We start from the raw sequence: 25,247 nt of genomic DNA on the forward strand, positions 1-25,247 counted from the left end.
TTTCCCTTTCCATTTTTCCTTCCCTTTCCATTTCCCTTTCCTTTCCCCTTTCCTTTCCCTACCATTTCAAATGGGTACTTTTTGCTCTCAGTCTTTGTATGTTCTCCATAAGCTGATTCATGTGATTTGAACATTTATGACAAAATGCACTTTATTTCCCATCTTTATTTTATTATTTTTTTTCTTTTTCTTTTTTTTTTTTTTTTTCAAATTAATGTCTTCAGAAAGTCCCCGGAAGCTACCTCGCAGCTTCAGAAAAGACCGCTCCACCACCGCCGAAGTTCAGCCTTTTCCTTTTTGCCACCCTTTGGGTCGCATCACGGCCTCTATTCCCAGCGGGCTTCCTTTGCTTGCGCCCCCCCCCCCCGCCCCGTGCCTCCCCCGTTTCTCCGCCGCGCGCCCCGCCGCTGGCGGCGGCCGCCGGGACTCCGCCGGTGCGGTCGCCGAGGGGTCGCTATGCCGGGGGTCGGCTGGCCGCAGGGGCCCTGGGCCGCGGGGCGGCGCTGGACCCGCTACCTCCGCGGGTCCAGGTCGCCCGGCAACGCGGTGGACGCGGCGGCAGCCGCCGCGATGGGCTCCAAGGGTGGCAAGAAGAAAGAGGTCGGGAGCCGCAGCAGTTCCGGGCTCCTGGGCCCCAAAGAGTAAGGGCCCGGGGTGGGGGGGAGCCGGGGGGGCTGGGAGGGGAGCGGGGACCCCGCCGACACCGGGGACGGGCGGGCGGTAACGGGCCGGGGGCGTTCTGCCCCGCGGGGACGGGAGGGGGCGCGCCCCGAGCCGCCCCGTGCGCCCCCCGAGAGACCCCGTGCGCCCCCCGGGCCACCCCCGCTGCTCGGATGGGACGGGACCGTGCCGTGGAGGGGGCGCGCAAACTGGAGGGGCGATGGAAGTTTGCTTGCTCGAGAGGATGCTTGGTTGAAAGCAGGGTCAACGGGAAAGGTGGGGGGGGAGGGGGGCGAGTTTTTTGCTGTGGGTTTAGTTTGTTTGTTTGTTTGTTTGTTTTTGTTCTTTGGAGGCTCAGCTTTGTCACTGAGATGCAGAACCGCAGAGTGGTTGTGGTTGGCAGGGACCTCTCGAGGTCACCTACTCCCAAACCCCTGTGCAAGCAGGGACACCCAGAGCAGGCTGCCCAGCACCACGTCCAGGCAGCTTCTGGAGACCCCACAGCCTCTCTGGGCAACTTGTGCCAGCGCTTGGTCACCCACGAAACACAGAAGTGCTCCCTCATGTTCAGAGGAAACCTCCTGTGTCCCAACTTGTGCCCATTGCCTCTTCATGTGGAAGTTGTGCTTTCTTCCTCCTATAGTACTTTTTATGGCCCTGTCAAGTAATGATATCCTGCCAGAAAGATTTTGCATGTCAGAATGTATGTCTTAGGCCTTAAAGAGAGTAGCAGAAATGAGATCACACATGCACATGATAGGTCGTGTTGTGATATGGTTAGGTTTCTACACGTGAGGAGCACTATGCTGGCCACAGCTCAGAGTATGAATCATAGAACCACAGGATGGTTCAGGCTGGAAGGGACCCTGAAGATCATCTTGTTCCAGATGCATTAGGCTTATGGGTACAAAGCATTAGATTTACGTTAAGCAGCAGACAGCAGTGAGTTTTCACTGAAAAGTTTTTTGGGGCTTAAAAAAACTCAGAGTTTTTAATCAGGAGGATAATTTGGGGATCACACGCAGCCATTCATTTTCATCGTCTAGAGGAACTAAGCTAGCTGAAGTTTTCAGGGCAAAACGGCTAATGACCCTTACAGCACATCAATTTCATTTACAGGAAGGGAACATAATTCCCAGTCCCTTGAATGTTTGTTTTATGTTATAACGAATCTCAGGAAATTAAGTGTATATATAATATATATATATATATATAAACATTCTCCCTGTTCATTTCTTAAATATTTCTGTGTAAATAGCATCTCTTGAGATATTTAAAAACTAGTCCCTGTTTGTTAGGTATTTAGTGCAAATTTTCCTCTGTGAAAATGTGTATTTCTCCCTGCAAAGACAAATAACTAAATAGAAAACATTGAATTTCTTTCATTGTTGCTATTTTGATCTATGAATTCTACATTTCTATCTTTTGAGCAACTTTCTCAACCTAAACTATGTAAATATGCGCACATGACACTGTCTGGATTCAGACAAAAAACAAACAAACACTAGTGACACAAAGTATGTGCTCATGCCCTTTTCTTCATTTTCCTGCCATAAATAAAGGTGTTGGTCCTATCACTTACTCCTCTCTTGAAATCAATCTTAAAATGCTCCTTTCTTCTTACTTCATATCCAGTCACCCAGCCTTTGCAACAAAATATTTTGTTTCAAATTTTCATACTTCTGTTTCACATTTCACATCTTGATTCACATTTTATCTTTCCTGTTGCTGTGGTCAGCCAGCATCTCTAGTTCCTCTCTTTTCCTCTCTGATTCCCTTTGCTCAGTAACTTATTTTTTTCTTGTCTTAGCCACAGCCGTGCTGCCCCTCATATTTACTTCAAGCAGTATATCAAAATTTTTCTGACAATATCTAAGCTGTCAGGGACAGCTGAATTTTCTAGCACAGGTAAAGTACTATTTTCCTACTTTGCACTGTATGTAAAATTGATTGGGCTGTCATCCAAAAGATTTTTTTCCCATAATAGACATTTTTACAGTGTAAGATTTTTTTTTTTTGAGATGATAAAGATATGTACTTTTATGTAGTAAAATTGTTCATTCTCTCCCATATCATAGAAAACTTGTAAGAGAATCATTCATATGAAATGAATTATTTGTATCAGAATATCTAGAACAGAATCTTTTTCTTTAGCACGCAATTGCTTTAGGCTTTATTAAATGAGACCACGATGGATAAATAAGATTAGAAAATCATTTTCCCTGTCAAGTTGAGACTAGAGAATATCTAATTACAACTGTTTTGAATGATATTAAGTTTTACTGGAATGCCTCTGGAGTGTGAATAGGAGATATGGTTGCTATATATTTGAAATCTCTTGATGGACCTAAAAGGCAAGAGACATGATGTATCTCCCAATATGCAATTATCATCTAATTGTAAGGGAACAAATGTCCAGTATATGCTAGTGTTAATTCAGTGTTAGCATAGGAATATTTACTCATTTCACTAGGGCTGTTTTACATAAGCAATAGTAGCTTGAGTGTGTCCTAATGGTGGTTTAGTGACAGGTTACTAGACTACAGAAGATATTGTTACAATCACTTGATTGTAATGCTGAATCTTTGTAACCCAGAATATATAAGTTGCATTACTTTTGTTTTCACCAAACCAATAACTTCTATTTAAACTGTAACATGTTTTTTGTGTTTATTTGGTCGCTGTTGTGCCCTTTCCTGCTAGAGTAAGACTCATCAGTAAACTGCTAGATGTTATAGCAGTTCTGATACTGCTTTTCTGATTAACCTGTCCCTGCTATTATTTTTTTTTTTGTCATCCTGAAATATTACTAAGGAATTTTGGATGGATGGATGGATGGATGGATTAAAGGAAGGAAGATAAAGTGGCCGGTTTAGGACAACGCATGTCATGCCAAGTTCAGCAAACTACCTGATAAATCTTCTTGTTCAAGCTGTTGGGAAAAAATTATTTCAGTATCTGTTGAGCTGTAGATAATAAGTGAAATCAAGAAAAGCTAGTGACAGGTTATTCTAAACTTCAGCCTAGATGTTTTGTCTTAAACATTTTACCAGAAAGGTTGCCCATAATTTTCTCATGAAACTGTAGAGCACAGTGCTGTAAAGCACTGGAAAATTAAATCTGAATTCAGCACTTGCTACCTTTTCAGTCGTATTGTTTTGCATGCTCTGTAAGTTGTCGGTGCATTTTGAGTTGCTTACAGGCCATATTCTGTAACAGTGTTTATTTTCAGTAAGAAATTATGGGGAAAACATCTTAGTACTCTGTTCAAAGTTCTGGGTGAAAGTCTGGTTTTGCTGAAATCAGTGAAAGCTGTTGATAGTTGGGAGCTGAACATACTGGGGCTAAAAAATTGCCCTTGAGAACATTTTTGACAACTTGAATAGTCTTTCTTCTTGCTTTTAGCACAAGATAGGGACCCTTATTTTCCAGATTGTTGGGAATTTGTACCCCAAACCCAACAACAAAAAGATATTTTGGCATTCCTAGTCCCTTTGAAAGGTTAAACATTGAAATGTATTTCTTTTTTTTAGTTGTGCTGTAAGCCAGTGGTCTACAAGCTTTTTTGATTGTACACCACTATCAATAAAAATTGTGAGCACACTCCCCCAGTACACTTATATTTATTTATTTGTAAATTATATGCATGCAATACTGAAGCTGTAATATTTTCTTTCTTTTTCTTCCACACCCTACTTTGGAAAGCACTACTATAGACCACAAAGTATCTATGGTGAGAGCGAGCGACCGGGCAGATTCAAATGCTGAACTACAGTCTGTTAAAGTCTACAGGGAGCTTTTTATTTTGATCAGGCTTATGGTCAAAACTTAGAACTGTAGACTGTGATTTATGCAAAATGGAAGCAATGTTTCACTTACAACATTCAGCATTGCTTCTAGAGTGCTTTCCCCTTTGTCATAGGATTTGTGATGTGCATACCAGAATAATAGGAATGCTATTATTAGCAGACAGGTTGACAGATCCATGCTATTTCTTTATTTGGAAATAGATTCTGTATAACAAGGAACATCTGCATCATAGTAAAGTTATTCTGTAGATCTGTATCATTGTTGTCAACAAAAATCATCAGAGTACTGAGTTGATTCTGCAGGAGTCTACCCTGGAACAAAATATTAATACTGCTGCTTCTATTATTTATATTTTTTATTAAAATTGCTGAACACAGTGATAGGAAAAATTTGCTATGTAACCCTATGATTTAGTCTTCACTTTGATTGCCAGTTCTGTGTTGGAGGGATTAATCTATGTTTCCTCATTTAGTGATTTTCTGCTAATAGTAAATTAATGATAGTAATGATTGTGAATATTTTATTAAAGACAGTTTACCAAGTCTTTTTAGTGGGTTGTGGATGTTAGAAGTAAATATTCTTATGTGCATACTATTAGGTTGAAGCTGTGTTCTTTGTATGTATGACAATTACTTAAAAAGATGACAAGGAAATAGCTATTATGTTCATTCTGTTACTGAGCTCGTTCAGTAAATTTGTGTACACCTTCTAGTGTCCAAATTTTGCATACGCCTGTCTATGGGAACTTCAGTAATGTTGCTGTTCATGTACCAGAAAAAAAAAGAAATGGAAGTTTGCAAGCTGCCTTAGAAAATATTGTCCCATTAGTTTAGTATTCCTTGCAATTGCAAAGTAGGTTTTTATCTTTCTCTCTCTCTCTCTCTCTTTTTTTTTTTTTTTCTTTTTTTTGTTTTCTGAACAGAGCTTGCAGTTGCAGGGACAAAATACATTTTGTCTTTTGTGTAATACTGTCTTCTTACTAGTAAATGGTATTTGTTTTCATGTGTCTCCAATGGTTGAAATACTGAATAGAACTATCAGTAGTATAAAAAAGGAAAAAAGGTTAATAGTTTTTAAATATAATTTAAAAACAAATCCTCAGAACAGTCAAGGCTTACCATAAAGAATTACGGTGCTATAATTTTAACAACTATAGGTAAAACTAATGCAGAAGCCCTCTGAGAGTAATGTGTACAAATATCTGGACAATATATTTTGATCACCTTAAAATTATTTTCATAGATTTCTAGTCAGACCAACCTCTTCTCCCCCCCTCCCCCCAAATGCTGACAGTAGTCAGCAGAGTGCGTATGTAATATGGAAAATCAATGGGGATTGTTGGTGGATTATACTGCAGTACTGGAACAGGACTTTGTAAGCATACAGAGAGGGCAGGAAATTTCCTTTGTACTCTCTAAGCCAGACTTCACATAGGTCAATCTGCAGGATGCTCCATTGGGTCTTTCTTCATTACTGCTTTCTAATTAGGTGGCTGTTCCCTTCAGGAGCTATGCAGTTGTTAGAGATGACAGACTGAAGAGCTCAAAAGAACAGCTGTCCTTAAAGCTTTTCTTAATTGCACCATTAGAGGCTACTGAGAATCTGATCTTTTCCAGGTTTCAACAGCTACAGTGAATTGCAGGAATTGATGCTTTTGTCACCGCTGAAGATTCTGGCTAGTAACAATGATAATGAATCGAAATGCTTTGTAAATTAATTTGATGAAACTCTATGCCATTGAGCCCGGTTCTCTGAATTAAACTGAAGTCATCAGCATCTGCCAGCACAAAGAAAAATCTGAATTAGTGTTTGGGTTATTAGGGACAAAAGTGAGGAGTTAATGGTCAGTGCCAAGAGAGGCAAGTGGTGTAGGGATAATTGTAGCATAGGCACAACTTCCCAATGTACAGGGGAAGGTCAGCGTGCTGTCTGAGATCTTATTAGGGAGAGCAGTAGCTAAGAGCAATATTTACTGCTGATGGATCCTTCAGCACCTGCAGAGACAGGCTGGAGCCTGGACTGGCTGGAAGCAATGATTGAAGTTCAGCTGTGTGCCTGATTGCACTGAGTAGCAGGTTGCTGCATTGCTGTTGTGCAGTGGGATGCTGCACCAAAGCCTGGGATTACCTCATGTTTGCTATTAGGATTAAAGGTTGAGACAGTAAGAACAGGAAAAAAAAAAAAAAAAGTGCTCCTTTGCTAATTCATACTTGCACTCCCAGAGACCTAGGGGAAGGAGTCAGCAAGTGTATGATTGCTGTTTTATCTACTTCCAGTGTGTTTCTCAGGTAAATATCCTGAAGGTTTAGATTACAGCAGTGGTTTAGAGAATAGGGTCTGAATAGATGAACTTTTTGATGTTTTTGGGGCCCCACTAGATTGACTGAAGTTTAAGAGTGGGAAACCTCATGTCTTATGGATAACTGCACAGTGGTTGAACTTGAAGCTGCTTTCAGTGTTGTGCTGGATTACTACTGCTGGTTACTGTAAATTGTAATGTGTGCTAAAAATTTACATAGAAAAGGTCTGTGGAAAAGATTGTCTCTGAGCATCATTGTGGCCTTCCTCTGGGCCTGCTCTAACAGCTCCACATCCTTCTTGTGCTGGGTGCCCCAGCCCTGGACACAGAACTCCAGGGGGGGCCTCACAAGGGCAGAGCAGAGAGGCACAATCCCCTCCCTCGACCTGCTGGCCACTCCTCTGTTGATGCAGCCCAGGACACGGTTGGCCTTCTGGGCTGCAAGAGCACACCGCTGGCTTGTGTTGAGCTTTTTGTCCACTAGACCCCTCTGCTGCTCTCAACGAGTTCTTCTCCCAGTCTGTGCTCATGTCTGGGATTACCCCAACATAGGTGCAGCACCTCGCAGCTGGACGTGTTCAACCTCATAAGGTTAATGTGGGCTCACTTCTCAAGCTTGTCCAGGTCCCTTTGGATGACATCCCTTCCTTCTGTTGTATTGACTGCACCACTCTGCTTGGTGTCATCTGCAAACTTGCTGAGGGTGCACTCAATCCCACCGTCTATGTCACTGGTAAAGATTTTAAACAGAGATAAGTGTGGTTTGGTGGGTTCTGATTAAGTTCCACTAGAGGCTTGAAGCAGATTTAAATTTTTGGACAAAAGACATTGAGGGTACTAGTCCAGTTTATCACTGATGCCATACATTTGCAATTTTTGGATTAGCCATATCCATTTTATGGTTAATTCTTCTGTATTTATTGGAAACTGGGCTAGAAAGGGTTTATTGACTGTTTGTGGTACCATTATGACAAGGCACTCCCTGTTCTCTCAAATAATTCAGAAGCAACATAAATCTGTAATGGCCCGGGATTCCAATGCTTCCAGCTGCAGAAACAAAGAGTAGAAATGTCTCTGTAGCTTAAAGCTTAACCAAACAGTGGGCAAAAGATATCATCATGCAATTGCTTACTTTCCCTAGACATAGGAATGTTAGTAAGTAAATACATAATGATTTAGGTTCAATTTGGATGAAATTCCCTGGTTTATGATTTTTCTTGAGAAGCTATTTACTGCATCAACGTGCATCTGCAAATGCTTATTGTTCTAATATTAAATTGTAATCCAACAAAAAATAGAATCATTACTGGAGAGTTTGTGTTGTCTTGCCTGAACATAAAACATCCACTTCTGATTTATTGTCTTTTCTTGTCTATTTACTTTGTACATGACTCATATTTCTGAGGCTGGTGTTTTTGTTAGTCTCAGAAACAAAGTTAAGCAGACCTAGAATTTTCTGTGTAAGCATTTTCTGGCCTAAAAGATGAAGAGCTTGCTTTCAGCACCTGTGCTTCATTGGTTGAAATGTTTCAGTGTACACTCTGTGTAATAAAGCTCCATATAATTTTATCTTTATAGTCAATTAATTAATACTGTTTTTTTTCCTCTTCTGCCTTTAGCTTTTTTGAGTTTCATTCTTTGAGGTGAATGGGTTCTTCCCAAAGTAAATATGGTAAACATATTGTAAGTTTAAAAACATATTATATATTAGCCTACCAGTATGTTGAATTTGTGGTTAACCACATTTCATTCCAGCTAGAAAATTATGCATTCAAATTTTTTTTTTCTTGCTAATTTTAATTAAAAAAATAAACCCCTTAAGAACTCAGCCTATTGTGATCTGTAGCCTTCAAACTTCATGGACTTATGGGCATGAAAAGACTAAGTCATATATCAGTGGCAATATCACGATAAATGCTATACTCCCTGTTGGTCCTGATTTTAGGTTATTCTTTCCCTGTAACTCTAAGCACTGTCAGAAGATCTTGCAGGCAAGCATTGTCCATGAGCCATTAATTGAACTATGCAATCAGATATATGTCTAGACTTCTGTTACAATGAACTGTGCAATAAAGAAAAACAGCTTCCAGCAGGAGAACTATATAGCAATAATAGTGCTGCCAAAAGAAAAAAACAGAAAAAAAAGAATTGTGCTTCAAAACTGGAAAGCATTCCTAAAATAACACGTTAGATACTCTGTTTGCTATGGATTATTCATCTACTTAAACAGAATTGTCTTTAGCTTTTGAGAGCTCTGTGTAACAACACTGAAGAAATGGGGTTTCCTGGTGTTCTTGTCAAGGCACGCTAAGTGCTTTGTAAATGAGTTGACCTAAATCCACAGAAGTACTAAGGTGCTCTGTCATGCAGAGATTTTCAGTTCTTAGTTAATTACCCATGTGCCATACAGAAGGCACAAAAGTATTTTACAGAAGCCAACAAGGAAGAAATGCCAAGGAAAGGAGCAAAGCTCAAGTCATATTAAAACAAAACAAAACAAAACAAAACAAAAACATTGGAGTACCAAACTAGTCTGGAAAGAGGTGCGACAATCTTCCCAGCATTCCTATAGCTGAGTCTAAGGTCAGGTTAATCTTTTCAGCAGGAAACAGTGGGAGAAGCAAACTCAGAATAACTAGTTTCATAATTTCTAGGGTGCTATACAAGTATTTGGAGAAACATGACCTCAGATTGCTTCTTAGAGTCAGGAGCAGTAAAGAAGGATTTAAAAAGAGATACTCAATTTCCTGCCTCAGAGAACAACCAGAACCAGTGGATGCTCTGTGACCAAACTGTTAGTGGTTTTTCACACAGAGCTCTGATGGAAAGGGACTAAGGAACATTTTTCCTTTGTTGTCTTGAGTTTGACAGAGGTATGTGCTATGTGAGATAGTCTGTTCCAGTAACCGTACATCATTATTCTCTCCTGAGTTGCATCTGATGCAAAGGAGTTCTGAAGGCTAAATATTTTGAGTGGTCAGGTGTTTTCCTTTTATTGATATTAAATTTTCTGTGTTTTATGTTAGATACATTATTTTTCTTGTGTCATGAGAACAGATAAATAATTCACTATTGTCTATACTATTCATTATTTTGTACATTTACACTTTGTTATTCCTCCATGCTCTGAACTGTTGCCTGTCACTGAATTTCCAAAGTTTTGGTTACATTGTTAGGGCAGCTGGAACCAATCAATATGTCATGCAAAAGCCATAATATCCTAAGTGGCATTATACTGTTCTCACATACTGGGCATCCTGCTCCTAATGTCTTCTAATATTTGGTTTGCCTTCCTTGACTATACTTGAACAGAGATCCTTATAGATCTATCATAATGACAGGCAGCTCATGACTCTGAAGCGTTATCATTAACAGAATTATATACGCTGTAATCAATTGCTGCTAGTTGGAAGGACAGTGCATTGATCAAACAGAAATTTTATCTGCAAAGTGGATGTAGATGTTGACAGACTACAAGATGCAGCTACAACCTCTTGGTGCCCATGTTAGTCTGTACTCGTTTCACTTGGCCTGTCACCTCCACTGTTTGAAACCAGGTATTTATTTCAGCTGACATCATTCACATCTGCAGCACATTCCAGAGTCAACAACTTTGGAAAAATCAGTCAGAGATCAACTCTCTTGACTGGAATTGTCACCTGAAACAGGCACTCTTCTTACCAGGACTTGCTATGACTCTAACTTGGTCTTGGTATATCATATTTTCATCTCTAAAAGTGAGTATGATAAAGCCATTCTCAGTAAAATACTTTTGTCTCTCTTCATTAAAAATGCTTGTTTAAGAGCTAGATATTACAAGGTTTCTGCTTTGGCAGGCAACTCTTGATTTTAATCTTCAGTGTTCTGCTCTTGGAATGTAAATTTATATATATATATATACATATATATATATATGTATATATTATTGAAGTTTGTATATATTATTGAATGTTTTTAAAAGTTTATCTGACCTCTAGTGTGGGCAGCGTATGAAAGGCTGGCAGATGAATGACTTCCAGGCCATCTAATACCTTTCATTATCAAGTGCATCTTTCAAATATGCTAAATAGGGTTTTTTTGCTTTTTTTTTTTTCATTTTATATAAAAAGTCTTTTGACAGCTCTGTAGAATCAAGAGCAGAAATTCTTTACTGCAGCTAGCTCTTACCACTGAAAATGGCAAGATGAGCTTTTCTAGCCTTGCTCTCACATGCTACAGATTCTTGATTTTTTCTGACATTCAAAGCAGCAGTGTCCACGCTTTTTTGCCCTGAAGCTCACCTGGTTTTGCTTCTTTCTTTGAGCTGTTTACTAATGGTAGTTTATGCAATAAAAAAAATATTATTCTTCTTCCTGGAATGAAAAAAAAAAGGCTAAAACAGTCCAAAATTAATAACACTCTGTATGAACATAACACAAGCTGTGAACTTGAAGGTTGAATGGCACATAAATTCTTCACCAGAAATATGTGAAAACTTTACTTAGTTTTAGCTTTGCTAAGATTTCATCATGATCTGTATGAAATATTCAGTTGCCTTCTCACTGCATTTGTCATCATTTTTATGAATGTATCTTCATCTGTTTTTCTCTAGCATATGGCACAAGTCTTGTACTCTGGCTATTGTGATTTTTATATTCAATTTCTGACTTTTTTTTTTCTGTTAAAATTTGTATATAGAAAAAAAAAGTATAGTTGACATAAATTGATCAAAATACCAAAAGTCTAAATTTTGTTGATAAGAACTGATCCAGACTTTGTAAGAAATTCAGCTGATATTTTAAAATGTTAAAGACCAAAATTTGGACAATATTTATAGGGCAACAAATGGAATTAGGCTGAAAATAAGGACAGCAAACTCAAAAATAAGTTTTAAAAAACATAATGCTTCTACACTAATACTTTCTACCTTTCCACCATGCTTCTTTGAAAAAATCGCAAGGAAACACCTGTACAACTGGAGCAAGAGACTTGGCACATAGCATTTTTCCCCCCTCTATAGCCTGGAAAGCAAACCAAGAATTACCATCTCAACTCCCATTAACATGCAGGCAAATGAAAATAAGAAAAAATCTGGACTTCTCTCTCACAAGGTTGAATGTGAGGCTTCATGAACACTCTCTTAGCAAATGTGCAGAAGTGTTTGAAATAGTCTCATTCTTGGTAAGTTACTTAAGTCTACTTTGTCATCTGACACCTACAAGGATGTTGGCTACATTTAGAAATGAGCATATTACACTTCAAAGTAGTGACACACATTAAAAACTCCTTTAAAAATGACATGCCTATAAAATATAATCACTTGGTATTCATCTTTTCTTTTTAGTATCACTTTAATCTTCTACAGTTTGATCTAGCTTCACACAGAACACTGTGCTTTTTGAGGAAAAAATCCTAGACAAGGCTTACCTCAGCAGACAAAAATGAAGTGATACAAAACCTGTTGTCATAGGTTTTGCAAGCAACTGTCATTACAACTTAGATGCCTTACAATTATTTATTCTGCTCCTTGTACCTGAACTGTGTCCATGCCTTGATTCTCTCCCCCATCCATGAGAGCTCTGAACTTTCAGGCTAGTGTAATTTTTTCTACAAAGTACTTTAAGTCTTGCCCCCCCGTCTGATGTAAGAATAAAGTTACCATAAATAACACATGCATATTTTGGTTTTATTTTGTAATTACTGCTTACTGTATTAATAGTAATAACTGTATTTTCCTTGGTGCTTATTAGATCATCTGATCATGACTAATTCTATTCATTCCTCTTCTGAAGAATGGCACTATGTATGATTAAAAAGAGCAAATCATTTTGCAGTGGAGTTACTGATACTTGGTTAAATGTTCTCATATGCTTTCCAGATCCTTGTGAACTTGGGTGTTGTCATAGTTTCCATGCTAAAGGATGCTACCTTTGAAGAACCATTTCAGTGATTAGACTTTAAAACCACTTATTACCATAATTAAAGTTTTCAGAGTTTTATTATTATTATTATTATTTATTTATTCTTTTTCCTTTGGGTTTTGAAGAGATTAGGAAAAAAGTTCAGTAGCTTTCCTCCCAGGGGACTTTTGGAGGAGAATTTGAACCATCTTTTTGTTCTCTGCCCTTTTTTCTAATTAATTTTTTTACTGAGGCCAGAAATTGTTCTTTCCAGCTGCTCAAGCAATTCAAGGGAAGGGACTCTTATTTTCTTTACCTTTTCCTGGAAAGAGTCCAAAATTCTCATCTCTTTGTGTCTTAACATTAGTTCCCAACTGGGAATATGAGATGTGAGATTCCTCATCTCCATCTCTTCCTTCACATTGTTCTTACTTCTGTACGTATTGAGGAGTTCAGAGCATCCAGAAGAGCGATAAATGATAAAAGGGTAAAAGTTTCAGCTCTGAGTCTCATTCACTGTCCTACCAAGTATTAGTTACCTAAATATCATGTCATGTTACTGAATCATTTATATTAATTATTGGCCATCCCAAGAAGTGAGGTCAAGGTGATATCAGGTATATGGTTAATAGCGTATTTTCTGGGATCTGATTGAAACTATGCTCTACAGTATGATGGTTATTAACATTTCATGAAAATAGTAGACAGTATTTAATGAAAGTTAAAAGATTTGCAGCTTTAACTCTAGGCTAGCAACAGTCTCCAAGAGACAAAATGAAAATGATGAGAATCAAATTGATTTGGTCTTCCTTTGGGGTACTGTTATGATCTAATCTGTGGGTTATTTTTTAATCTTTAGGACATGCTATCAGAAATGTTGGTGACCGTCTACCTTATCACTTAAATGCATCATACTACAGATACAATGGCTGGTTTGTTTAACAGTTTAACAGTTGCTGTTCAGATGCAAATGCTCAGTCTTCTAGTTCTCCAAAACATGCTTTAAGCACACACACACATCAATGCACAACTGAAGTTAGCAGATGCGTAGACAGTAACTGTAGCATGGCTGCTGAGTAGTAATTAAGCCAATCAAAATTTAGGTTCAATTTTGCATCTCAATCCCCAGCTAGAGATCCCAATACTATGTACTATGTCCATCAAGACGTCTGTATTTCTTTCTTAGGATGACAATACAAAGCAGATCTTAACAGACCTGGAAATCTAGGAAGAAGGTTTAATAGGTATAAACCAATGAAGCCTAAGAGCAAATAAAACCTAAACAAGCTTTAGATGCAAAAAGTGTCACCTTTGCTAACTTTCTCTTAAGAAATGACAGCAATCTCTGAAAGAACAACAACAACAACAAAACCCTCAATATATCCATATGCAAATAACTAACCAAAAAACCTGAAGAAGTCATTGATATGGTGGAATCTCTGTTTTTGTTTGTTTGTTTGTTTCTGAACTTCCAAAGTACAGTCATGGAGACAGTGAGAGCTGATGCATTTTTATCTAATGCCAAGCAAGATTATATGTGACATAACTTTTGCAGGGGGAGGTTGGTAAAGAGAGTATTTTTTTCTAATTTTATGCACCAATGTAGAAATGGAAAATATTTGAGGAATGTATGAAATAGGAAGAATGGTGCATTACCAGATTACAAAACAATCAATCAGTCAAACAAACAAAAAATTCTTCTTTAACAGAGGAGAAACAGAATTCTTCTGTTTCGGAGAGGAGAGGAGAGGAGAGGAGAGGAGAGGAGAGGAGAGGAGAGGAGAAGAGAGGAGAGGAGAGGGAAAGGAAAGGAAAGGAAAGGAAAGGAAAGGAAAGGAAAGGAAAGGAAAGGAAAGGAAAGGAAAGGAAAGGAAAGGAAAGGAAAGGAAAGGAAAGGAAAGGAAAGGAAAGGAAAGGAAAGGAAAGGAAAGGAAAGGAAAGGAAAGGAAAGGAAAGGAAAGGAAAGGAAAGGAAAGGAAAGGAAAGGAAAGGAAAGGAAAGGAAAGGAAAGGAAAGGAAAGGAAAGGAAAGGAAAGGAAAGGAAAGGAAAGGAAAGGAAAGGAAAGGAAAGGAAAGGAAAGGAAAGGAAAAAAAGAAGTGTTTGGTATAAGAAAAGAGAAAATTGCAATATCTTTAGCTTTTTATAGCTGATGTACATAATGAAATGGAAGTGTCATGCAAGTGTATTTTTAGGGCTCCAGTTGTACAAAAGTCTCATTATAGTATTGCATTTCTGCTGTAGGATACTGCTAAATAGCAAAGAGAGATTTTGACTTAAGTTCTTTTGATCCAAATAGTTGAAGTAGATGTGCTTTTTCTGCTGTAAGTTTTATTTAAACCCTTTAGTGTTGTGTTTTCCTTTTGTTCTGTTTTCAGTGTCATGTTGCTTCTCAGGTCCCTGCAGCTTCTTCCTTTGTTCTTTTGAGTGGACAACATGTGCAGTTTGTTCCCTGTGGCTGTTGGAGAATATAATTTAGATGTGACCTGTGCATACTTTATCTGCTTTCAAGTTAGGTAGTTAAGGGGAAGGAGCTGCTATATTCTCAATCTAACTAGTTCCGTTTTTCAGCCCTTCGTATGCACTGGAAAAACAATGTGCACAGATACTACAAGTGTTAGCTGGTAGCTATGTACCCTTTGTGTATTAGTCCTGGTGAAAATCACTGCAGTCTCAGCAGACTTTTTTTGCCAGAGCTGTGAATCCAAGAAAGAGTGTAGTGAGTGTGCTAGAGGTGGGAATCCTATTCCCCAAATACATTCTGCCGTATCTCTTTTATCCATAGCAAACTCCTTTGGGTTGGTTAAAGTGAGTGAGACTGCAAAACAAAAACAAAATCACTTAAAAAGTTGAAAGGCTTCTGTTAGATGAGTTGAATTAGGCTATGAAGTCTAAGACTTGTATTGGAAAGGAAGGAGAATGATATGGCTTGAAGCAGTAGAAAAGGAAGAGGGAGGAAACTGTGCCCTAGGATTCTGTTTTTGTGCTTCAGCTGTCCCATTTACTTCTGCAGAATTCCTCATATAAAATATTTGTGTCGGTTTATACCCAATAAAGCCATTTTGCTTATCTTAGTGACAAAAAGTATTGTAATTACTAACACTAGTTTTATTACATTATATTAAAAAAATGAATATTTTATTTGATAAAAGTCTTTCTACTGTGTTAGCATTATATACTGTTCATTTTTATTCATTTCTCTGGTTGTTTCCCAGGACATCTACGTATCAAGTAGGTAATTCAAGATTTCCTATTTGGCCAGAATGGAATGAAGCTGACATCAATGCAGAAAAATGGGATGCTGGAAAAGTTGGAAAAGAGAAAGAAAAATCTGGAAAAAGTCCTATTTCAGTAAGTGTGACACAAATGCATTTTTTTTGTCCCATGTTAGTTTTTGTACCTCTTTAATTTCTCAATAATTCAAAATAATTGTCATTGATAAGAATATAATTTTCCAACTCTATATTTTTATTAAATTTAAATAGTTCCCTACCGAATTAAATGCATAAACTAAATACATTGTGAATTGTTTCACTGTTGCATCTGTTAACATAAATGGGCGCTATTAGCACATTAATGGTTTAAAAAGCCCCAAACCCCCAGATCTATTTCATAACATAATTAAAACTGGGGATTTGGGAAGAAGCCAAACTGTCCTAACAGGCTGGAGCAATCTCTTTGCAGTTTCTGGGGGCAAAAAAGCTTGATGCATCGATCTTTGCAACGTTTTTATGGGGAAAAAATGCAAGTTGATCTCTTTTCTTCTGCATGCCTCAGTTTGTGGACGTGTGAAACGCTGTCTGCAGTTCCAGAGTGCAGAGAACAGTTTGAGGTGATACAGTTATATTGTATAAAGTAAAGCACCTACCATATGCAGAAAAAAAAAAAATCCTCAGTCTTTCCAGCTTTGGAACCATGTTTGAGTCTCATCTGGATTTTTAATTCTTCAAACTGATTTTGCTTCCTTTGTGTACTTAGAATAGTTTGTTGCAGATTGGTATGTTGAAGGAACTTACGCAATGAAGCAAGCAAGAAAAAATGTGGGAAAATACTGTTTGGGGGACTTTGGTTTGGGTTTATATTGCTTGTTTGTTTTTTTTTATGGTTTTGAGGTATATTTTCTTTCACCTTCCTTTAATCAGTTAGTACTTAAAACATCACAGTTTTTCCACCCCAGAAACTCTTTCTCAGTTGGTCTGTAGAAGATCAATAGTACATACTATGGGCTATGAAACACACAGAAAAGGATAATATGCCTAAAACTTATTTAAAAATCCAGACACAAGTAGAATGCACTAACCATGTAAATAATTAGTTTCTCAGTCAATACAAGCAGTATCAGAGCCTCATCCTATACTGTGCTATTACGTAAACAGGTATTGTATATCCTGATGCCTTCTGTTTACACAGAGAAGTATCACTTTAGAAATGGAAATTTGAAAAGTATATGAAGCCCTTCCTTTAACGGGCTAATTCTTGATGCTGTATAATTATATCTCTCTTTGATTTCTATGGCAGTTTTAAATGCTTGGAGTCTGCTTTGTTGGTGTGTAAATATTGCTTTAGGAATTTAATTTCAGTCTTCAATTTAAAAAAAAACAAAACAAAAAACTTGAGAAATAGTGAGTTAGAAAAGTACTTAGAAATAACTTGGTAGGAAAGTGTCTGAATTAAAACCTTATAAAGGTTTTGTGGAAATTTTTCTCAATGGTGGGAAAGACAGGAAACATTTCATATAGACCTGATTAGACAGTGCAGACTACATAGCTGTTCCTGAACAATATAATCAGCTTTTTTTGCTGAATTCTCAGTTTGAACTTCACACTGTTTTAGTTCAGAGTTATAGAAACTATTAGTACCTTTTTATGTTATTCTTACCCTTAAGTGAATTATCATGTGAACAATGAATTATTTTAAATATTGCGAAAGATACAACAGTACAATTAGTTTTAAAAAGTGTTCCTTCTCTGTTTATGCATATTTTATATAGCATGTCTTTGATGATCCTGAAGGAAAAATAGAATTGCCAGCATCCTTAAAAGTGCATTCATGGAAACGGCCACAAGAGTTTTTAACAAATAAGGTAAGAAAAAAGCAAGATCAGAGTGGACCATTGTGCACCCAGGAGATGGTGATCTGTACAGTGGTTAACCTGCATGGGCCCTGGACTCTGCTGCACTGTGTTGCAGGCACAGCATGACTGTAGGACAAGCTCAGCCAGCACATCGAAACAGAGGAGTTGGCGGGCATCTCCCGCTTGATATTGGCCACCTGCATGTTCTTGCCTTTATGTAAAAGGACAGCAAGAAGTTCTAATGTGGATATCCTTTCTGTTTGACTGTAGAAGTGATGAACAGAGCTTGTAAGAAAGTCCTATAACAGCTAAAATGCTATAACAGGTCAATAACACCAAAATGGAGTAACCCGTTCTACAGGGGGGTCTGCACAGTGTGCTGTGCGTGGAGAAGAGGCCTGTTTGCTGCTGCACACCTTCTCAGCATAGAATCATAGAACGGCTTGGGTTGGGAGGGACCTTAAAGATCATCTTAATCACTTCCTTTATAGTGTTAACTCTAATAAATAGAAGGTTAAATGAAACTTTACAGAGTCTGAGTGCACCAGCACCTCCTGGTGCAAGACATCACGGTAGCATACCCTTCCAACTCTGCTCTGCTTTTTTTCCCTCCATGTTCATTTAGAAGACACCTGGTGAGAGAGATGTCTTCCTGTTTTTCTTCGTGTTCCTGTTTTCTCACTTTTAAAAATCAGTGTTATGGCAAATCAAGTTCCCTTTGTTCCAGCTAAGGCATCTTGAGCAGACATATGAAGTAAATATCTATCCTGAAACTATGGACTAGCTTTACCAGAACTACAGTACTTTTTCTCACTCTCCCACCTTAAATATTGCATTTCTCCAGTATGCATTCAGAACATGTCCACATCTTTGACAGTACTTGTCTGGAAGGTAAACATAACATTTTAAAATTGTGCAAAGCTCTTCTTCACTTTCTTTTTAAAATGAATTGCAAAGTAAATAAGCAGCCTACCATTTTAAAGGTTGGAGTGTTCTTCAGTGCTGTTGCTAATCTTAAGTTTTAAACATTTTTTTTCTTTAGATTAAATGCTGAAGTTTTTAAGCACTGTGACCACCATTAAAACTTTTTTTTAGTCTTGTCAGTTTTCCTTTTGTCAGCTTGTCAGTTTTATTTCTTATTAGCTAAACACTAAGCAGCTCCAAGATTCATTTTTAATGGAAGAATGGGAGGAGAAGTCAGGGGAGTAATTGACAAGACCAAAAGATTGGATGAGAAATGCTGCCAACATACATAAACAGAGTAGAGGGATCTGAAAGATGAGGGCAGGAGAGCTGGCAGCCCAGAAAGCCATGGAAACATGTATCTGTATTAAAAATAGCTTTTAGACTATCTTTAGAGCACTGTGAAGAAAGCAATTACTTTCTTTAAGACCTGATTAAAACTTTGGTGCTTGTTGTTTTAGTACAACATATTTTGGATCAAGTAGTTATGATTACTAGGAATATTGTAAGTTATTCAATATTAATGCTAACCTCAAGTGATGAAAAACTATTAAGATGATATATGTTACTGCCTAATCTATAAGTAACTAGAAATAAAGAGTAAACGAGGCTATTTAGTGTGTTAAGGAAAGAATCAAGCTGTAACCACCACTAAGTGATGAGAGGCACAGAGATATTTAGTTTGATAAATTACAATCCTATTACTTCTAAACTGCTTGCGAAAATAAAATGGACTCTGTATGCAAGTGACAGTCATCAAAACTATGTAATGTAGTTAATCATAAAATCATAGAATGGCTCGGGTTGAAAGGGACCTTAAAGGTCATCTAACTCCAAACCCCCTGCCATAGGCAGGGATGCCGCCCACTAGATCAGGTTGGCCAAGGCCCCATCCAACGTGGCCTTGAACACCTCCAGGGATGGGGCATCCACAGCTTCTCTGGGCAACCTGTGCCAGGGCCTCACTACCATTACAGTGAAGAATTTCCTCCTAATGTCTAAAGGTTTAATAAGGTCAGTGATCATACTGACTGATGCTTATATTTCTACTGGTGTTACCAAGACTGAATTCAGACATGAATATCGTTGCTTAAAAAATATCTGTAATTATATTTTGAGTTGAACTCTTGAAAACATGTGTTACTATTAGGAGAAAAAAACAACTAAGATTTGGTAAAGTGGTCCTCTGTCTAATGTTCATCCAGTTCTGATGAGCCAGTCAGCTTGCTATAGAAGAAGCAGAAAACTCAGTCATTATCTCCCCCCTCCCCCCCAACATACACACAAAAGGGGAAGAGTGGGGGCAGAAAGAAATGTATTATTGTCTGTTGGTTTAACGGACTGAAACAACTAATTGGGGGTCAAAAGTCCAGCTCTAAACAAGGAAAAAGAAGGGACAACATAGGACAACTCCTTTTAACAACAGCAAATCGTTGAATTGGTTTAGACATCTTGTTCTAACCCTTGCTCTTTAATTTAAATTGAAGTTCTTCTTGCACACTGCTTTTAGGTAAATTATCCTAAAGATAACTGTGACCACGTAATGAGTGATGACTATGGAAACCTGATATATTTTAATTTCCTGCCTTAATTGCACACAATAATTTCATACTTGGAAACACACCATAAATATCTTGTGATTAATAAATGAAGACAATTTATTTAGTTATTTAGTGTTAAGTATACAAAATGTATGAAGTATTGTTGTGGTTTAACCCGGCTGGCAGCTAAACACCACACAGCCGTTCGCTCACCCTCCCCCCTCCCTCTCTGGGATGGGGGAGAGAAACGGGAAAGTGAAGCCTGTGAGTTGAGATAAAGACAGTTTATTAAGACAGGAAAATAATAATAACAATAATAATAATAATAGTGATAATGGTAATAGTATTAACAATAATAATGTGTAAGAAAACAAGTGATGCACAATGCAATTGCTCACCACCCGCTGACCGATGCCCAGCCTATTCCCGAGCAGCCGGCCCCCCCACCCCGGCCAGCCACCCCTATATATTGTTTAGCATGACGTCAGATGGTATGGAATACCCCTTTGGCCAGTTTGGGTCAGCTGTCCTGGGTCTGTCCCCTCCCAGCTCCTGCTGCACCCCCAGCCTGCTCGCTGGCAGGACAGAGCAAGAAGCCGAAAAGTCCTTGGCCTGGTGTAAACACTGCTCTGCAACAATTAAAACATCAGCATGTTATCAGCGCTCTTCTCATCCTAATCCAAAACATAGCACCCTACCAGCTACTATGAGCTACTTAACTCTGTCCTAACTGGAACCAGGACAGATATCCACCCCTTATTCCATACCATTTATGTCATGCTCAGGTTACACTCTGTCCAATACATTCTAATTAATCACCATTTTCATCTATGATATATAGCAATCATGGTAGTGATGACATACATTATTATATAATAATTAACATACTACAATTCAACTCATGGGCTATTCTCACCCAGTATCAAATCCCCTTGAGGTACACACCGGACCTCCCCATTCTTTTGCATTACCCACCAAGTGCATCCAGGTCCCTGAGCAAAAGCAATTCCACGAATGGGTTTGCCTTTTCCTGAGGCAGGAGTAGCCCAGACTGTTTTACCCAGCATGTTTCTTACGTGCACTACAGGAACTTTATCCCCTTCTACAGTGCGTAACAGGTTTGATTGGGCAGGTCCAGCTCGGTTGGCAGATCCCCTGGTATTGACTAACCAGGTGGCCTTTGCCAAATGTGTATCCCAATTTTTGAATGTCCCAGCACCCATTGCTTTCAGTGTAGTCTTCAACAGTCCATTGTATCGTTCAACTTTTCCAGAGGCTGGTGCATGATAGGGGATGTGATACACCCACTCAATACCATGTTCTTTGGCCCAAGTGTCTATAAGGTTGTTTCGGAAATGAGTCCCGTTGTCTGACTCAATTCTCTCTGGGGTGCCATGTCGCCATAAGACTTGCTTTTCAAGGCCCAGGATAGTGTTCCGGGCGGTGGCATGGGGCACAGGATATGTTTCCAGCCATCCGGTGGTTGCTTCCACCATTGTAAGTACGTGGCGCTTGCCGTTGCGGGTTTGAGGGAGTGTGATGTAATCAATCTGCCAGGCCTCTCCATATTTATATTTCAGCCATCGTCCTCCATACCAAAGAGGTTTTGACCGTTTGGCTTGCTTGATTGCAGCACATGTTTCACAGTCATGAATAACCTGTGCTATAGTGTCCATGGTCAGGTCCACCCCTCGATCACGAGCCCATCTGTAGGTTGCATCTCTACCTTGATGGCCTGAGGTGTCATGGGCCCATCGGGCTATAAATAATTCACCTTTATGTTGCCAGTCCAGGTCCACCTGAGCCACTTCAATCTTAGCAGCCTGATCCACCTGCTGGTTGTTTTGGTGTTCTTCAGTAGCCCGATTCTTGGGCACATGAGCATCTACATGGCGTACCTTTACAACCAGGTTCTCTACCCGGGCAGCAATATCTTGCCACAATGCCGCAGCCCAGATGGGCTTGCCCCTGCGCTGCCAGTTGTTCTGCTTCCATTGCTGTAACCACCCCCACAGGGCATTTGCTACCATCCATGAATCAGTATAGAGATAGAGAACTGGCCACTTTTCTCGTTCAGCAATATCTAAAGCCAGCTGAATGGCTTTTACTTCTGCAAACTGACTCGATTCACCTTCTCCCTCAGCAGCTTCTGCAACTCGTCGTGTAGGACTCCATACAGCAGCTTTCCATCTCCGATGCTTTCCCACAATACGACAGGACCCGTCAGTGAACAAGGCATATTTCTTCTCATTTTCCGGTAGCTTGTTGTACAGGGGGGCTTCTTCAGCACGAACCACCTCCTCCTCTGGTGATATCCCAAAGTATTTGCCTTCTGGCCAGTCCATAATCACCTCCAAGATTCCTGGGCGACTGGGGTTTCCTATTCGAGCCCGCTGAGTAATCAGTGCAACCCACTTGCTCCATGTAGCATCAGTTGCATGATGCGTAGAGGGGACCCTTCCTTTGAACATCCAGCCTAGTACCGGCAGTCGGGGTGCCAGGAGGAGCTGCGCTTCAGTACCGACCACTTCCGAAGCAGATCGAACTCCTTCATATGCTGCCAATATCTCCTTTTCAGTTGGAGTATAGCGGGCTTCAGATCCTCTGTATCCCCGACTCCAAAACCCCAGGGGTCGACCTCGAGTTTCCCCAGGTTCTTTCTGCCAGAGGCTCCAGGTGGGACCATTCTCTCCGGCTGCGGTGTAGAGCACATTCTTTACATCTGGTCCTGTTCGGACTGGCCCGAGGGCTACTGCATGAACTATTTCCTGCTTAATTTGTTCAAAGGCTTGTCGTTGCTCAGGGCCCCATTCAAAAGCATTCTTCTTACGGGTTACTTGGTAGAGCGGGTTTACAATCAGACTGTAATTTGGAATATGCATTCTCCAAAACCCCACGACACCTAGGAAAGTTTGTGTTTCTTTTTTGCTAGTTGGTGGAGACATAGCTGTTATTTTGTTGATCACATCCATTGGGATTTGACGGCGTCCATCTTGCCATTTTATTCCTAAAAACTGGATCTCTCGTGCAGGTCCTTTAACTTTATTCTGTTTTATGGCAAAACCGGCCTTCAGAAGGATTTGGACTATTTTCTTCCCTTTCTCGAAAACTTCTTCTGCAGTGTCACCCCACACAATGATGTCATCGATGTACTGCAGGTGTTCAGGAGCTTCCCCCTGCTCCAGCGCAGACTGGATCAGTCCATGGCAAATGGTAGGGCTGTGTTTCCACCCCTGGGGCAGCCGATTCCAAGTATATTGGACTCCCCTCCAAGTGAAAGCAAACTGTGGCCTGCACTGTGCTGCTAGAGGGATGGAGAAAAATGCATTAGCGATATCAATTGTGGCATACCACTTGGCTGCCTTTGATTCCAGTTCATACTGGAGTTCTAGCATGTCCGGCACTGCAGCACTCAGTGGTGGCGTGACTTCGTTCAGGCCACGATAGTCCACTGTTAGTCTCCACTCACCATTAGACTTTCGCACTGGCCATAACAATCTTAAACCAGGGCCCGGAAAGGATAAACAGTGCAACAGGGAGCACATACAGAAAGTAACGCACCATAAAACTCAATTTGGAATACAGGTACAGCAGACTGGAGATTAAGGCAATCAACATCGTGACTAGCAACTATTAAGCAGGTCCAATACTTATACCAATTTTAGTTTAACACATTCTGGTCAGATTTGTCGATATCTCAACCCTTCGGGCCCCACGTTGGGCGCCAAAAAGACTGTTGTGGTTTAACCCGGCTGGCAGCTAAACACCACACAGCCGTTCGCTCACCCTCCCCCCTCCCTCTCTGGGATGGGGGAGAGAAACGGGAAAGTGAAGCCTGTGAGTTGAGATAAAGACAGTTTATTAAGACAGGAAAATAATAATAACAATAATAATAATAATAGTGATAATGGTAATAGTATTAACAATAATAATGTGTAAGAAAACAAGTGATGCACAATGCAATTGCTCACCACCCGCTGACCGATGCCCAGCCTATTCCCGAGCAGCCGGCCCCCCCACCCCGGCCAGCCACCCCTATATATTGTTTAGCATGACGTCAGATGGTATGGAATACCCCTTTGGCCAGTTTGGGTCAGCTGTCCTGGGTCTGTCCCCTCCCAGCTCCTGCTGCACCCCCAGCCTGCTCGCTGGCAGGACAGAGCAAGAAGCCGAAAAGTCCTTGGCCTGGTGTAAACACTGCTCTGCAACAATTAAAACATCAGCATGTTATCAGCGCTCTTCTCATCCTAATCCAAAACATAGCACCCTACCAGCTACTATGAGCTACTTAACTCTGTCCTAACTGGAACCAGGACAAGTATAAAATTTTTCATTAACCATTTTCTTTATAATGTCTTGACAGTAGAGAAAAGAGAAAGTAAATAAAGATCAATAATGTCTGTTTGCAAAGTAAATCATTAAGTTGATAACTTGGGTCTGTGAATTATCTTTCTAAACTCTTGTGAGTCTTTGCAATTAAAGAGCTGGGAGCATAGATGGTCCTTCAGGTTGTTCTTTTATAGAACTTAAGCATATTTCAAAAATATATTGCATTTTGTATGTTTAAAATACATTTGAAAATTATTTTTAATGACTTTTAATAACATTGACATGAAAATAATTATGTTGCACTTTCTCCTTGATAATATATTTGAAATCATTCTGTTAAATATGAATGCAAATTTTTCTTATGGAGTTCCTTTATCATAGAATGTAAGACCAGAAAAGGGTGTTAAATTATGTAGTCTAGGCTATTGCATGTCACAGGGAGTTAAGATTCATCCTTGTATTGCTCTAATGAACTAATGAATTTGGTTAGCCTAAAATATTTCCATTCTCAAATTGCTAAACTATTGTGTGTCGCAGGCACAGAGAGTAATGGATAAAGCGGCACAGGAAATTGAGTGAGTTGTGATCCTAGGCCAAATGCATTCTGTAGGGGAATCAGAAAAGAAAGATGCCAGACACCTGTCAGCCTGGCTAGAGGGAAAATCCTTTTGGAACTTTAATCTAATTAATTCGA

At 39.5% G+C, this 25,247-nt stretch overlaps 1 protein-coding gene across 1 annotated transcript in view; it reads left to right on the forward strand.

The window, feature by feature from the left end:
- The first annotated feature begins 412 nt into the window (after positions 1-412).
- The window catches only part of ADGB (androglobin), a 120,428-nt gene continuing 95,593 nt past the window's right edge, over positions 413-25,247 (forward strand). The window contains exons 1-3 of the mRNA XM_080585377.1: positions 413-641; positions 15,862-15,997; positions 17,637-17,729. Of these exons, the coding sequence (XP_080441503.1) occupies positions 457-641; positions 15,862-15,997; positions 17,637-17,729 (414 nt within the window). The 5' untranslated portion in view covers positions 413-456. The remainder of the gene's footprint in view (positions 642-15,861; positions 15,998-17,636; positions 17,730-25,247) is intronic.

Source organism: Anser brachyrhynchus (assembly GCF_964034855.1).
Source record: "Anser brachyrhynchus genome assembly, chromosome: 3".
NCBI lineage: Eukaryota > Metazoa > Chordata > Aves > Anseriformes > Anatidae > Anser > Anser brachyrhynchus.